At 34.1% G+C, this 14977-nt stretch overlaps 2 protein-coding genes and 1 long non-coding RNA gene across 4 annotated transcripts; 1 reads left to right on the top strand and 2 right to left on the bottom strand.

Annotated features, from left to right (window-relative positions):
• Positions 1–149: 149 nt before the first annotated feature.
• On the bottom strand, positions 150–2181 carry LOC130970054 (uncharacterized). Its single transcript, XR_009081991.1, has 5 exons — positions 1995–2181; positions 1427–1570; positions 1038–1328; positions 642–888; positions 150–443 (listed from the first exon to the last, which is right to left on the bottom strand). It is a non-coding gene; the product is annotated as an uncharacterized LOC130970054 (long non-coding RNA).
• A 2535-nt stretch (positions 2182–4716) lies between these two features.
• Positions 4717–10507, bottom strand: LOC130970039 (peroxisomal fatty acid beta-oxidation multifunctional protein MFP2). The gene is made up of 18 exons (XM_057895994.1): positions 10209–10507; positions 9621–9692; positions 9118–9183; positions 8971–9024; positions 8821–8888; positions 8653–8734; positions 8047–8102; positions 7644–7946; positions 7472–7558; positions 6929–7103; positions 6678–6799; positions 6398–6561; positions 6067–6321; positions 5813–5934; positions 5595–5716; positions 5348–5496; positions 5123–5261; positions 4717–5009 (listed from the first exon to the last, which is right to left on the bottom strand). The coding sequence occupies exons 1-18, from the start codon at positions 10300–10302 to the stop codon at positions 4974–4976; spliced, it is 2166 nt and encodes a 721-aa protein (XP_057751977.1). The 5' UTR covers positions 10303–10507; the 3' UTR covers positions 4717–4973.
• A 665-nt stretch (positions 10508–11172) lies between these two features.
• On the top strand, positions 11173–14167 carry LOC130960505 (uncharacterized). Of its 2 annotated transcripts, none has more exons than XM_057885921.1 (3): positions 11173–11476; positions 11560–11665; positions 13315–14167. In XM_057885921.1, the coding sequence occupies exons 1-3, from the start codon at positions 11291–11293 to the stop codon at positions 13395–13397; spliced, it is 375 nt and encodes a 124-aa protein (XP_057741904.1). In that variant the 5' UTR covers positions 11173–11290; the 3' UTR covers positions 13398–14167. The 2 variants fall into 2 exon arrangements, with proteins under 2 accessions (XP_057741904.1, XP_057741912.1); XM_057885929.1 differs by lacking the exon at positions 13315–14167 and adding an exon at positions 13155–13288.
• Positions 14168–14977: the final 810 nt, after the last annotated feature.

Here is a 14977-nt window from a genome sequence, read left to right as displayed (position 1 = left end):
TTTATTCTATTTATTTTTACTATTTAGATTAAAAAATGATCATACAAAAAGAGAATACAATTTTTTTTAGAAAAAATAATATTTTCTCATATATACATTAGAAAGTTCAAATAATTTATTTTTAATAAAAAGTTTCAAATTAAGCACATAATTAATATATTTTAGAGAATTAGGTTAATATTTTCATAAATTATTTTCTTTCTCGCAAGTCTCCATTCCAAAGCTGAGTCCAATAGAGCGAAATATGTTGTTCAAGCAGTTCAAATTATGAATCATATTTATCAGTAATAACGGACATGCACTTTCATCGAAATACAATGTGTGCATAAAGCAATCATATGATTGAAAACTAACCTGCAAGATTGAAAGAGACTAGACATTCTTTATGTTTGGTACAACTAGACCATTTGGAGTAGCCATGGCAACTCCAATGTTGTGTGAACCTATAGCAAGTAAACCCATCTTGTCAGATCCACATTTGCAGCTAAAGCCTCAAATAAACCATTGAATTAATAGACACCACATATCAACCAACTCTAACCAGAAAAACGTTGAACTACCAAAATTCAAACACATTCAACCTTCAAAGAAGGCTAGCAAGACATATCGAGAGTTCAGCCTGTAATGTTTAAGAGACAGACCTTTGAATATGACCTCCATTGAATCCTCTTTGAAGCAACTATTCAAAGAGGGGTACTTGGTGAGGGCCATTGACAGTGATTTGACTAATATTGGCAGAAAAGTATGCTTGACATCTGGAGAAGGTTTGTTTTTCTGAAAAGATGTTTTAAGCTCTACTAGAGCATTGCAGTTTATCTCATCTACATAATGGAAATGTGGCACCTTGGCAGCCAGAGAGATTGATTTTACATTGCTCTTTGGTATCCCCTAAAAGAGAATAGAGAAGAAAATAATTAACTTCCAAGCTATTGCAACATTCAAGGTCGTCACAGTTTTCTTTCCAGGTTGACATGTATCATTGTCTCCTAAGAAAGACACATAAGCAAAGGGGTTCAGATTCATATGGATGCTTTTACCTTAGGGGAAGTATCCTATCCTCTGATGGTGATTTATACTAGGTGTCACACTCTATCCTTCTGCTCCTTGAGGCTTCTCTACATTATCAGCATGCAAAGCAGCAGATGCATTTCTAATTATTCCCTTTTTAGCAGCAAAATTGAGCACATCTTCTTTCAATACCCTTCCATCTTTTCCAGTTCCACATACTTCATTTATGTCTATACCATGGTACTTTGCAAGACTCCTTACAGCAGGTGTTCATAACACTGCAGCACATTTCCCTTTTTCAAGATCAAAATCTAGTAGCTCTGCATTATTTGAAATATTTGATCAGAATCAAGTGATTTTGTAGTTTCTAAATCACCAACAGTCGCTGACAAATAGAGCAATGTAGGAATACAATCACCTCTTGGACATGCCATTTGAGAAGTTCACATTCTGCAATACCTTCACCAGTTTGTGCCAACGGCACATCCACGATCGTACTGGCCGGAAGTTCTAGTGCAGGTTGAGTAGAAAAGCAATGCCTCTTCCAATGCAGAAAATTGAACTACAACATAAAAATTCAACGAATATGGTGAAATAAACACTCAAACTCACTCCAATTCACATAGAAAGGCTTCCAAAAACATATCAAACTTTCATTACTTTTAATTATTATGCAGTCACCAATTATAACTATAAGTAACGGGCAACATCACAACAGCACCTCATAAATTAACTGTATCAAAGTCTAAGAGCGAAATTGGTGTGACTATTTAGTGCAAAAATAGAAGGGGAAACAATTGATCAACCTAGCTAGCTAGTAATGGCAGTAAGAATTAACAAATAGCATAAACATAACAAAAATCAATGTGATTCTTGATCAAATAAAAGGTGAAGCAACTGAGCATCTGCGAAAGAAGAGAATAAACAAGTTGGCATGCCGATTGAAATAACCCCAAGACCAAGTGAAGTAGAATGATGAAACTCACGTCAAAATAAGCATAAGCTGTAGAACAAAGAGCAAAAGCAGAAGAAGAGAAGGTGTGAGAGTGAGAGAGGTGAGGGCAGCGGAGCAGAGAGCTGAGAGCAGAACCCGGCGGGCGGAGGTCCAAAGCTTCCTGTGAGATATGCGGGTGAGCATCGTCAAAAGAGGGTCTTACGTGTAAACGACTTGTACTTTGGTTGTTGAAAAGTGAAGTGTGTAATTGAAGTGCTTTTGGAGAACAAAAGAGAGACGTTTGGAATTTGATTATTGGATAAATGGATAAAATCGATACAAATGTATGTACATAAGATGTAAATTAATAACTAATAAGTATATCCCATGATATGATGATACATTCATTCATCATAGTCACAAAAAAAAAAAATTCATTCATCACGAAAGCATGATGCTTTGTTACAAGCTGACAGGTTGCTGACTGATTGGTGTATTCACATGGATAAGGACCCGTTACAATTGTGGCTGGATTATTAAAATTTATTGTTTTTATTTATTAATTAAATTTTTTGTAAAATAATTAAATAATATATTTTATTTTATATTTTTAAATAATAATAAATAATTAATAATTAATAATAATAAATTTTGATCATGTTTTAGTATTTATTTTATAATAAAATAATTTTTTTTGTTGTACATTATTTTTTAATATAATAGATTAAAAATTAATTTATTGTGAATTTAAAGAGTTGTTGATCCCATTCCAAGAGAGTATAGTGGGATATATGGTCCCAACACTATAACTGCAAGCACTCCAATTTTATTTTTTTATTTTTTTTTATTTTATAATTTTTTTGGTTAGAAATAATTTGGTAATAAAATTTAAAATTTAAGAAAAAAGAACGATTTTAAAATTAAACTAAATCTTAGGGATAATTTTGTATAAAAGAAGTTGAGGACGATAAAATTTTTTGACATATACCTTCGAGACTAAAATTATACTTCACCCTTTATTCTAAGAAATAAACAAATATTTCTTTCTTCCAATAACAATTTTCTAAAAAAAAGTTAAAGAGTTTAATTATAGATTTTAAGCCAGTATTAATAACATTTTAAAATTGCTAGTTTACATTAATTATTAAACCATAAATTTTAAATTATAAATCATAAATTCTCTAAAAAAGTAAGGGTTAAAAAATAACATATAAATTATCTTCTATGATGTGTCATATCTTAATTGGATATTTATTTGTTTTTAATTTGAATTACTATCTTAATCATAGTTAGATTATATTATAATTAAATTTTTAAAAGAGATAAATGTATAATTTATTAAAATATTAGAAATTGATTTTTTTTTTAATTTTCCAAATCACGTTAAGGGTGGTCCTAATCCTAAATTCTTCTTTCTCGTTCTCTCAATGTCACTCAACAACTCTCTCACACGAGTCAACCTCTCCTGAAATCTCGAACAATCGAACTCCAGAGTTCAGAAGTCACGATCGCCTGCTCCTTTGATTCGTCTCGTTAGTTTTGGTGCGATTCAACATTGCGTTGTTGGCTCCTGCTTTGTGTCGTCGCATCTCCTTGCTCCGGTGCGTCTCTCGTCATTGTGTCCTCGTCCGTCGTTGCTGTCGTCCCTGGTCAGAGTCTGCTTCGCCGTGCTTGGACAAGTTGATTTTCTCCTTTTTCTGAGTTCTTGAAACTCCCTATCAATTTTTTTAATTATTCAGTTGGCTTGTAATTTAATTACAATCAACGAGGCGGTGCTGCTTAAAAAACGTGACGAAAATAAAAAAATAAGATACATTTCCTAAAAATGATTTAGAGAAAAAGTCATATTTTAATTTTTAATACTTTAAAAAATTACATAATTACTCATTTTAAAGCTGACAAAATACCATAAACTAAAGCTTGCTAAACTTTCCTAAAGAGGAGTTGCAAGAATTGGTAACAGAAAATTAGCTAATAAATAAATAATTATAATATGCTATTTTTTAAGACTTGCTAAGGAAAACACGTTATGCATATACAAACAAACAACTAATTAAAATAACTATTTGAAAGGCAATAAAAAATGAGTTTAAATAGCCTAAAATGATCTTATTTAATATTAATTAATTATTATTAGAATAATTATGTAATTTTAAATATAATAAATATGTAGTTACAGATGTTATATATATAAAATTATAAAATTATAGATATTATGATATATAAAATAATTTTAAATATTATCTTTCTAACATTAATTTAAAAGAAATTCAGTGTTTTGTCACGGAAACGCACTTGTTAGCTTGCTTCAAGAAGTAGAAAACAGATATGTAATCAAATTGATTTGGGGAAGTCAAAATACTTCTTGGGTGGATTAATGCGCAGTTCTCCCACGCTTCAGCCAAGTAACGACCATTATAATAATCATGGAATTAGAAATAATGCATTCATTATTTTTTTTTAATCTGGTGCAATCAAAGATTAATTAGAATAAAGTAACGAGAGAAAAACGAAAGAATGATCAAATATAAGTCCAATGGTGGATTGCGGTGACCATGACAGTGTAAAATATCAGTCGATGTAATTCGCCCAACAAATTGTAAAATTAAAAAAAAAAAAATCCAACTAAGATGCCTCGAATGCATGTAAATCTTTGCCATACACGTTACGGTTAAGTAGTATTCTCTACACCTTAAGTATTGGATTATCAGTTGATTAATATTGTTGACATGGATCAGCATTCTTGAACCGCTAAACTAAAAAGGCATATGTAATTATAAAAAGAAAAAGAATTAGCCATTCAAACATACTGCGAAAAATTATAGTGCTAACAAAAATTTATACCCACAAGTGTAACTGAAGTACTGAACCATAAAATACAAATGAATACTTGGATCAAACAATTCTGCTGTCCTCAAATATTTTATTTTCTCATGGTACATTATTTCTCAATCATATTCCTATTTTTTGAAAGTAGAAATCAACGAAAAAGAAATTCAAAAACTAAAACATGCAATAAGCTGTTTGCATCTTATAACCGTGACATGGCTTGGTCCTTGGGGGCACTCTGCAATAAAACAGTTGGAATTCAGTAAGTGTAATACTAATGGCAAAAAAATCTTTGATAATGTGATTGACTAAATAACTTGGAAATGAATACAAATTGCTAAGGTTTCTGACCAGAGGAATATCTTTAGCAGCTCTAGCAGCCAAATAATTGCAAGGCTTGAAGAATCCTCCATACAAGTCAGACCACTTCTCCAGTCTTGAGTGTATGTATTTGGATCCAAGAGAATCGGCCCAGAACAAGAGACCTCCCCTGTTTAGATTATCCAAAAGTTTAAAGAAGTGTGACATAGCTGTAACGTCATATGATTAATCATCAAGAGTTCAAGACAAACAAACCTGTAAGGTGGGAAACCCATGCCCATGACAGCTGAAATATCAAGATCTGCTGCCTTGACTGCGATGCCTTCGTCGAGGACCCGACAAGCCTCATTCACCACTGGAAAGAATATCATCTCTATGATGTCCTTTTCTGATAGCTTGACAAGCTGTCCAGGTTAAGACCACAACATCAGATCAAGTTCTGTTTTATACTAAAACTTGAACTCAAACCTTGTTTCATGGATTTGAATGGGTTAAAAATTACCTTATGATCGACAGATACGCCAGAAATACTCCTAGCCTTCTCAATATAGTTCTTCAATTCAGGATCAGGGCTAGCCTTGCGTTTCCCATCATACAAATAAAACCCCTTGCGGGTTGTTTCACCTGTTAGAAGCAGATATTAATAAGAGGTTTTCAGTAAATTACTTAGTATTCGACACATATCTCCTCAAATGATGCTACCATGCAGTCTATCTTTACCTGCTCTCTTTTCTTCCTGTAGAAGAGGAATGAGCATAGATTTATAGGTCCGCTCGGGGAAGTTCTGAATGAATTGCGTGCCAGTTGCAACGGCCACTCCAAAACCGACGAGATCAGCCAATCTGCATTAGAAGATGTAGGATTATTATGTGATCATAGCACGCAGTGGAAGTAATAAAGTGATTGTGGATGCCATTGATTAGACCCTTCACAAAGTGATTTTGGATGTCATTCATATATCCAAGCAGTAATACCTGAAAGGCCCCATTGGCATTCCAAATTTGGTTATCACCCTATCAATTTTATAAAGGTCAGCACCACGTTCAACAAGTAAGAGACCTGCTTGTGTATATGGGAAGAACATCCTATTAACGGCAAATCCAGTGCAGTTTCCAACCACCACTGGAGTTTTCTTGATCTTCTTTGAAATATCTAGCACATCAACTATTATTTGGGGTGATGTATGATTGGTTCGTACAATTTCCAGAAGGGGCATAACATGTGCAGGACTGCAAAAGCACAAGTCAAGATTCAATCAGAAATGTACTGCAAGGAAATGTAGAATTCTGAAATGCAGGACACCACCTGAAAAAATGTGCTCCCACAATTCTATCTTGAGACTTTGTCTTCTGTCCAATCAAATTCAAGTCTATTGTCGAAGTGTTGCTTGCAAGAATACAGTGAGGTGGACAATACTTTTCAAGATCAGCAAAAATCTGTTGCTTCAAAGAGATATTCTCTATAACAGCCTGTACAAACATCAAACAACAAAAATTTATAACATGAACAGGTTTTTGAACAATGTGAAGCCATGATATTAATGACAGCCAATGAGCAAACTTATACCGAAGCACATTAAACCCACCTCTATCACCATGTCCACATCTTTGAAGGATTCATAATCAAGAGAACCTTTGAGAAGAGACATGGTCTTCTCAAATTTGTCCTGGCTCATTTTCCCTTTCTTGACACGGCTCTGTAAGTTTGCTGCAAACAGGAGGGGGGGGGGGGGGGGGGGGACATGAAAACATCATCAATTTTTTTCTTTTTGGGTATAAATTTTTATTTTCTTTGAAAAGGAATTTTGAGAAGTCAGAAACAATGTCTGTTCTTTACCTTTAACCCTATTTACTCCAGCGTCCAAGAATTTCTCATTTACTTCTTTCAAGATGACAGGGTAGTTACTAAGAATTAAAGCAGTTGCTATTCCAGAGCCCATTAATCCTCCTCCAATGATTGCAACCTTCTTAACTTTCCTTGGAGCCAGACCACGATCAGTGATCCCAGGTACCTTTCCAAGCCAAGACATGTTTAAGTAGAAGATGCAATCAGTGAAAACAAAGAAGGCACTAGCACCTTTGGAATTGGATATTCGTATATAATAGCATTTATATGGAAATCTAGTATGAGCATCAGGGTAGCTAATCTTGGTTCAAAACATTATTCATCACCATATTACCTTCTTAGGGTAATGAGAAATACAAAGCCTCCAAACTACTGATTAAGACATGTATTGTAGAACAGAAATTCTAAGATGTGTTTCTAAAATATCATATGAACACTTATTTTAGTAAGTTGTATAGCCTTGCAAACATGACTCTCAGTCCTCACTCAAAAAGGAAAAAATAAGGATGAAGTCAACACACAATTTCAACCAACCTTGGTTGTTCCTCTTTGAGCAAAGAATATATGAACCAGGCTTTTGCATGTATCTGACACTACCAGTCCATCAAATGCTTCGGCTTCCTGCAAAGGTCAAATACAATGTAGTTAACATTTCTGCAACATCAATGTAAAGGGGAAAACAATTGTAGTGGAGACAAATGACAACCTTCATGAGTCCTATACGGGGACCAGAAGCTATTCCTTGCTCAATAACATCAATGCAAACCAAAGGGTGATTGAGATTAGGAGCCTGTTTCCTAGCCTGAGCACGTGCAAATTTCAATATCTCTCTTGCCTCCCCAAGTGGTTCTATTTTGTCAGTCTTGTAAAGACTAGCAACCCATGGTCGTCGGTGCTCCAAAATATCCAGAGCCCACTTGCGAGCAGTGGTTACCAATGCATCAGCTGACACCAAACCATCTACAAGCCCCAGACTATGAGCTTCCTGCCCTTTAACTGGCTTTGAAGTCTTAATTCATAAAGAAAAACAAAATCAGGAAGTGTCAAAGAGATTAATTGAAATCACTGGACAAGGTTAAGTAAAACAAGAAGCATAAAATGTAGCATACCAGCATCATCTCAAGGGCCTTCGTCAGACCAACAAGACGAGGGAGTCGCTGTGTTCCTAAGAAAATTCATAACTCTGGGTTAACAATAAATAAAGAAAACAGAAACCTAAAAGGTAGATCAACTATAACCTTGTTCTTATCTTCTCTTGACACCACAATATAACCTTGTTCAACTAAATAGATCAACTATATGGATCAAACGATATCATAGAGCTCTATGTGTATCATATTCATGTTTGAACCATTTATATTGAAATCCTTTTTAATAATTCCCTTAATAGCTTCTTTATTTTTTGGTCTCGCTCTACCTCTAGCTATAGGAGTAACTTCCATCCAATCCACTTTCCTTGACGGGATCACTAAGTCCTTTTCCATTCTCCAAACATATCAATACCACCTGAAAGGAGATTCTATTTCTACCATTTTTCTATAATTAACACCACCTCAACTCTCTCTCTTGTATTCATTCCGTCATTCCTACGATCTCTTTCTTCATGTTCTTGATGAACTAAATTTCAATACATACACCAAGTATTGTGCTGGTAGAAGTGTAACAAGTAAACCTAAATATAGAGGTATGTTCAACTGAAATTAAAGCAGCCATACCTCCAAAGCCAGGAATGATTCCAAGTTGAAGTTCTGGCAAACCCAATTGAGCAGTTGGGGTAGATAACCGGGCATTACATGCCTACAGGAGAAAGACTTTTAACATTTTAAACAAATTGCAAACTTTTTTTTCCCAATTCTCTTATGTAAACAGTTAGTAATGCATACCATTGCAACCTCTAAGCCCCCACCCAAGGCCAGGCCATCAATGGCAGCAACAGAGGGTTTCCTTGAAGCTGAAAGAGGAAGTTGGTGAATTCAACATAACAGAAACTTTCAAATGAATGGTGAATAAGAAATTTGACAATAATTATGTACCTTCTACAGTATCAGTGATGATTTCTATTGATACCCATCCAGGTTTTGGACGCTCTGTATGGAGGAGACAGAGTCAGAAAATGAGTATAAACATAATAATAGAAAGACCCATGAAAAATAAAAGAAAAAAGAAACTAAAGTTAGTACCTTTTGCTGCTTGAATTCCACCAAATGCACTAATATCAAAGCCACCAGAAAATTTTCCCTTTGCACCTGGTATAGTAAACATAAGATCAGCGAGCAGGCAAGAATTATCTCTGGTGAATCTCAAGACTAGCCTACTGATTCATTTTGTTTTCTCTTCTTATCATAGATCATCTTTTATTCTACACAGTTTATTACTCTAGTGTTTATCAAATGTGACAATGACAACCAATCTGTGAACACAATGAATCTGTAAGAATAGAATGACTTGATCATAGGTCATTTGGCTATGGAGGGTGGGGATTTGAGTAAAATGTCATAGGCCCAATCTATGAGGTATGGCATTCTTCTTTTCATATTTCAGTTGTTCCATATTTAAACTTACAAGGGGATATCCTGGCATAAGGACCAAGATTATCTTATAAAATTGAAAAATAAAATAAAATAAAAGTGCCATTCTTCCATCCAAGATAAAAGCTGCTCAACTCAGAAGCATGTTGCAATACCTGTGACAACAATAGCCTTAACATCATCCCTCCGTGAAGCCTCATCAAAACTCTCCTTCAAACTGTGCAATACTGGAGAAAGAGAGGAGGTGGAGCAGAGATAATACAGGTTAGCCACACAATGTAAAACAGAGAATCATAGAAAAGAATCTGCATAGTGAAAGGTCAAGGTTCCAAAGAATACTGTTGCATTATCCTTAATTTTGACAACAGAGCAGCCCAAGCATTAAAAGCATGTGATAATTCATAATTCAATAATGCATTAAACTCCACATCCTCTGGTGTGGACCATTCTCGATCAGAGTCAACACAATTCAGTTGCTATGGGCAATAAAAAGAACGCACGCACACTCTTGGAATTAACAGCATCACTGATCAATTTATTAATTCATTTGACTTGTTAAAGTACTTTATATTTAATCATTAAGCATTAGAGGCGGAACAAGATCTGATTAATTTTAATCAACAGTAATATAATAAAGGCAAAAAGAATAAACTTATAAAAGTGCACGAAAGAGAAGATAGCTAGTAACGGAATTGGCACAAGAAAACAAGAATGAAGAAAATAGCATTTGTTAATTGTTATACCATCAAAGGAGAGAGAATTAACAGGTGGGTTGACGATGGTGATGATGGCAACCCCATCATCTCCAACCTCCAAGACGGTGCGTCCTTTACTCATTTCCCGTTGCTAATGGAGGAGAAGAGATTGCAGTGTAAAGTAGCTAGCTATGAGGGAAAGGAGATTTGATTGTGATGCGAATGTTTTGGAGCTCAATGAAGAAGAAAGAGAGTTGGAGGTGTCGTAAACCAGTGACTTTGTAAACGTAATAATAATAAGTAGCTCCCAACGTGGATCTCTTATATTCTCCTCCTTCTACTAATCCTATGATTATGCATTAAATTGACCATCATTAAGGTGCACAAAATCAGATTATTTATTACAGTATGGGTATACCCATTGTGATAATATTCATACTTTTTGTCTTTTGTGTATATCCTGCCGCTACTCTCCATACTCACGCACACCTCAACTCTCTTTTCTTGCCTTCTAAGGTTATATTTATTGATTAAGATAAGATAATGGCCAATTCTATACTACCTCTATAAATTATTGTTTAAATTTTGTTTAACTTATTTTTTTATAATAAATTTTAATTTTTAAAAATTATTTATTTTTATATTTTTTAAATTAAATATTAATTTTAAACATTACTTTTTAGACATTATATCATTCAACTAAGATAATTTGAAAAAAAGAATATAAAAGGAAAAGTATAAAATTTATTTTTATTTTCATATTTATTTCATGTTACAACTACCAAATTATCTTCTCGTTTAGCGTTATCTTGCTTACGTGCAAGATTGATGTTCCCAATGTTCACGTTTCTCGATGTTGCTATTTTTCTTGGACTGGATGCTACTGGGATTTTTGGCAAGGATGGGCCTAGTTGTTTGGATGATGCAAAAGCCCAACCCAAGTATGGCGTCCAAAAACAAGAAGTGATTGCCTGATTGGAAGATATGAAAGGAAGAAAGAAACAAGAGTGTCCGTGTTTTTCTGAGACAGTACGTGGAGAGTAGAGAGTAAAAGCAGGGAGAGGAGAGAGTAGAATGAATCATTGAAAAAGGAAGCAGAAACGACGAGACTTGAGTGCAGTGTGTGTGTGATGAGCGGCGAGGACACCAGAAAGAGCATCGGAGGAGGAACTCTGATGGCGAGGCCCAATTCCGACGAACATGCTCCAAAGCCATCGTCAGCAACAGCAACGCCCCCTCCCACCAAGAAGATCATCATCAAGAGTGCCGATATGCCCCCCGACTTGCAAAGGGAGGCCGTTGATATCGCCGTCTCCGTTAGTTCTCTCTCTCTCTCTCTCTCTCTCTCTCTCTCTCTCGTTTGGCTGTTGACTTCTCAAAATGGAATCAAATCATTCAGGCATTTGAGAAGTGCAATGTCGAGAAAGATGTTGCGGAGCACATCAAGAAGGTCTTCGACAAGAGGCATGGTCCCACTTGGCATTGCATCGTTGGTCGCAATTTTGGTACTCTCATCTCTCACCTTTCCCTTCATTGGCTTAGATCTAACGACCTCAATTTACTCTTTGTTTCATTCAAATTATTGTTTTCTTCTGCAAATGTGGTTGCTTTAATCAAACAATGCGTTGTTTTGTTGCATTCCTCGAATTACACTTTTGACCTAGTTGATTCTTTCTTGGAGAAAGAATTCAGCTCAAGGTTGACTATTGAAAAAAAGGACATGTTCCTGCTGAGTTTTGTCACTCTTCGACTTGATGTTTTGCCCTTATACTTATGAAGTTATGATACACTGATAGTTTGTAAATATTGAAGTCACCGCTCTTTGGTTTTTTCCCTTGGCAAATACACAACATTTGCTAAGTTACTTTTCAATTGGATTAGTGTGCTCTGCTGGGGCTTGAATTGGTCTTTTATTTGGGGAAGAACATGAAGAGGTTAATGTGTTATCATTTATCAGATTGAGTAGTTTCTTGGGGTAACCATACTCAATCAGTTTGCTGTCTACCACCACATTCACATTGTGCATTTGCTGCATCCCTGACATCCAAACATTTTTCATTCTCACAAGTATCCAAACCTCATGGTTAATTGGTACATGTAGATATGGTAAATATTTAAGTTTGAGTTAGCCTGTAGCTTCCTTCTGAGATTTAGCTGTTCAGGATTTTAGAGACAGTTGTTCAACATCTGGTTATTTTTAACTGTGTGTTGTAGATTACTGGAGAGTTTTCTTTTCAGCAATGCTAGTTGCTAATTTTTTATGCTCACACCTCTCTTTTTCCATTTCTTTTCATGAAAACAAATACAGGCATAGTATATCGATCAAAATTGTTTTCTCAATATTGCAGACATAATGCATGCTGGTTTGTTGTATCTTTAATTATACATGTAAGGGAGTAAGATTTGGATTATTTAACATGCAAAATATTTCTGAGGTTGTACTTTGTGGAGTTTAAGTATTTAACCAATGTGATGGTCACATTCTTACATGTATTCATGATTCTAAATAGTTTACCCTTCAGAGTAAGGGAATATCGGGCTCCTTATTCATATAAATACCTTAATTTTTTATGATATTACAGACAGACCCTTATTAAAAAATATATATAAAACATCACAAATGTAGGTGCTGGGACAATTTAATGCTCGATCACCAACTTTGTTTTTCTTCTTTTCATTATTCCGACAAATCATATTTTCTTCCAGTTTTCTACTTGAACGGATGTTCTCTGTTCATGTACATGATATTCTGTCCATGTTCCATATATCATGATTTGATTTGTCAAAATGTGATTTGTTTTATGTTGAAGCTTACATTTGCAGCAACATAAAAACTTCTTTTTCATACATTCCATGTTTCATGATTCTGTTTTGTCAAGTTGTAACTTGTCTATTGCTGGGACTTTACTTATATTTGGAGCAATATGGAAATGTCTTTTTCATATGTTCTTATCTTTGTGGGTAAGAATTAAATAAATTGACCGTATTTCCCAGGTTATTCATTTTCTTATCAGCACCAATTTATGTTAGAATGACATGAGATTTCTGAGTGAGTTTTGCTGATCAATGCTCATGTATTGTATTGTTTACATTGGTAAGGCTAGTCTACAAATCAAGTGTTTTCATAGACTTCCTCTCCTCCCTCTTTTCGCAGGTTCTTATGTGACTCATGAAACAAACCACTTTGTTTATTTCTATTTGGATCAGAAAGCAGTTCTGCTTTTTAAGTCTGGCTAGCAACATGCTAAAGGTGACAAAAATGTTGAAGAGTCTTGTGATTATGCTGTTATATTAACTCTTGTATGTATTGAATCCTTGGTAGGGAAAACTCTTTGATATTCTTGTCCTTGTATATCTAACTTCATGCACTTTCTGCTTTACTTTGTATTTTATTCGATTTGGGAGTCTTGGGAACACAATGTCTCATTAACATTTCAAATATTTGTGACTTGTCAGACCTTAAAGGCTGTGTATGTAACTTGTGACAACTTCACATGGACAGGGTTAGCCGATTAGGTTCCAAAGAATGGGTTTGCCTTAGTGATGTCAACATTTCACTTGCATTCCTTAGGTGGAAATTTACATTTGACATGGTGAATATTACATTTGAGAATCCTGTCAATGGTGGAATGTTGAGGATCCCATCCCCCTTGTGGTGTTTCGATACTAATTATAGAACCACTATGCCTAATAGCCAGAAAGAAAACAAAAGTACTAGTTACTATAGTAATGTTGTTTGCACATGATGTTTTTCAAAGACTTCTTTTCTTTTTTATTTTTCGGTAGTCGGATCTTATTATTATGAAATATATTAATCTGGGTTGAGAAATTATAGCTTTCTCTTTGAAATGGGACGAGTTCGTTTACTACTGAATCAGTCCAGTCAGTAGTAGTAAGTACAGTAAAAACACATGATGTGTGGCGTCATGGATCACTGTAATCTTTTCAGCTTTGTGAAGACGACAATGAGAAGGTAAAGTGAGTGTTTAACATCGTGTGACAATTAATAAAGCAGATCAAAAGAGAAAAATATCTTTTGCTTTGACATTATCATCTTATCATTTTTTCTTGAGAATTGTATTTAAACAAAATTCACAATTGGTACTTTTTAGCTACGAAGATTACTTGCAAATAATTGGTAACCCTTCAACTATAGTTGATTTTGAAGTTTTGTATTATAAAAAATACGATTTGACGGGTATAAACGATTTGATAAGATGCTAGTATATACAGAGATGATTAAAGAATTTGTCATCTAAACTAACTTCAGTACTTCACATTGATTATCAAACATTTTTACAATAATATAATAAGCAAATAAAAAATGTTATTTAAATATTAAAATCAATCGTTAAAATTAGTTACTATATAATATAAAGATATATATTTTTTAACTTATTTATAATTTATATTTTATATTCTACTATGTATTTTATATTAGTGATTAATTTTAGTATATACTTAGTATGATTGATGTTCATATTCTAACTCATAATTTAGCCAAACCAAAATGAATAAAGTTCAATCGACATTCTAAAGATATCAGTATTCAGATCTTTGTTACTACTTACCCAACCTTATAAGAGGCCGGACACAACGATATGGGTTTAGGGCCCGTTTGGGAAATTTTAGAAGTAATTTTTTTTAACTTTTGACTTATGAAAAGTAGTAGTATTAATGTTTGGTATAATTTTCAAAATTAAATTGCAACTTTCTAAGAAGCTATTTAGGAGCTTATAGAGAAGTTAAAAAAAATTACTTCTCTCAATATTTCTACTTTTTATCACATTTCTATAAAATAAGCACTTTTAGAGTTA

Source organism: Arachis stenosperma, chromosome 1 (genome assembly GCF_014773155.1).
Source record: "Arachis stenosperma cultivar V10309 chromosome 1, arast.V10309.gnm1.PFL2, whole genome shotgun sequence".
Taxonomy (NCBI): Eukaryota; Viridiplantae; Streptophyta; class Magnoliopsida; order Fabales; family Fabaceae; genus Arachis; species Arachis stenosperma.
The sequence above is the reverse complement of the archived record's forward strand: the minus strand, read 5'-3'. Positions and strand labels throughout refer to the sequence as shown.

Bases quoted from the DNA above. Each gene is read 5' to 3' on its own strand.
- LOC130970039 (XM_057895994.1), bottom strand. From the start codon at position 10,302: ATGAGTAAAGGACGCACCGTCTTGGAGGTTGGAGATGATGGGGTTGCC. The intron at 9,693-10,208 runs GTATAACAATTA...CTCTTTCTCCAG, and splicing joins TAATTCTCTCTCCTTTGATG to TATTGCACAGTTTGAAGGAG. The intron at 7,947-8,046 runs GTATGCTACATT...TTATGAATTAAG, and splicing joins AGGCCCTTGAGATGATGCTG to ACTTCAAAGCCAGTTAAAGG.
- LOC130960505 (XM_057885921.1), top strand. From the start codon at position 11,291: ATGAGCGGCGAGGACACCAGAAAGAGCATCGGAGGAGGAACTCTGATG. The intron at 11,477-11,559 runs GTTAGTTCTCTC...CAAATCATTCAG, and splicing joins CCGTTGATATCGCCGTCTCC to GCATTTGAGAAGTGCAATGT. The intron at 11,666-13,314 runs GTACTCTCATCT...CTCTTTTCGCAG, and splicing joins CATCGTTGGTCGCAATTTTG to GTTCTTATGTGACTCATGAA.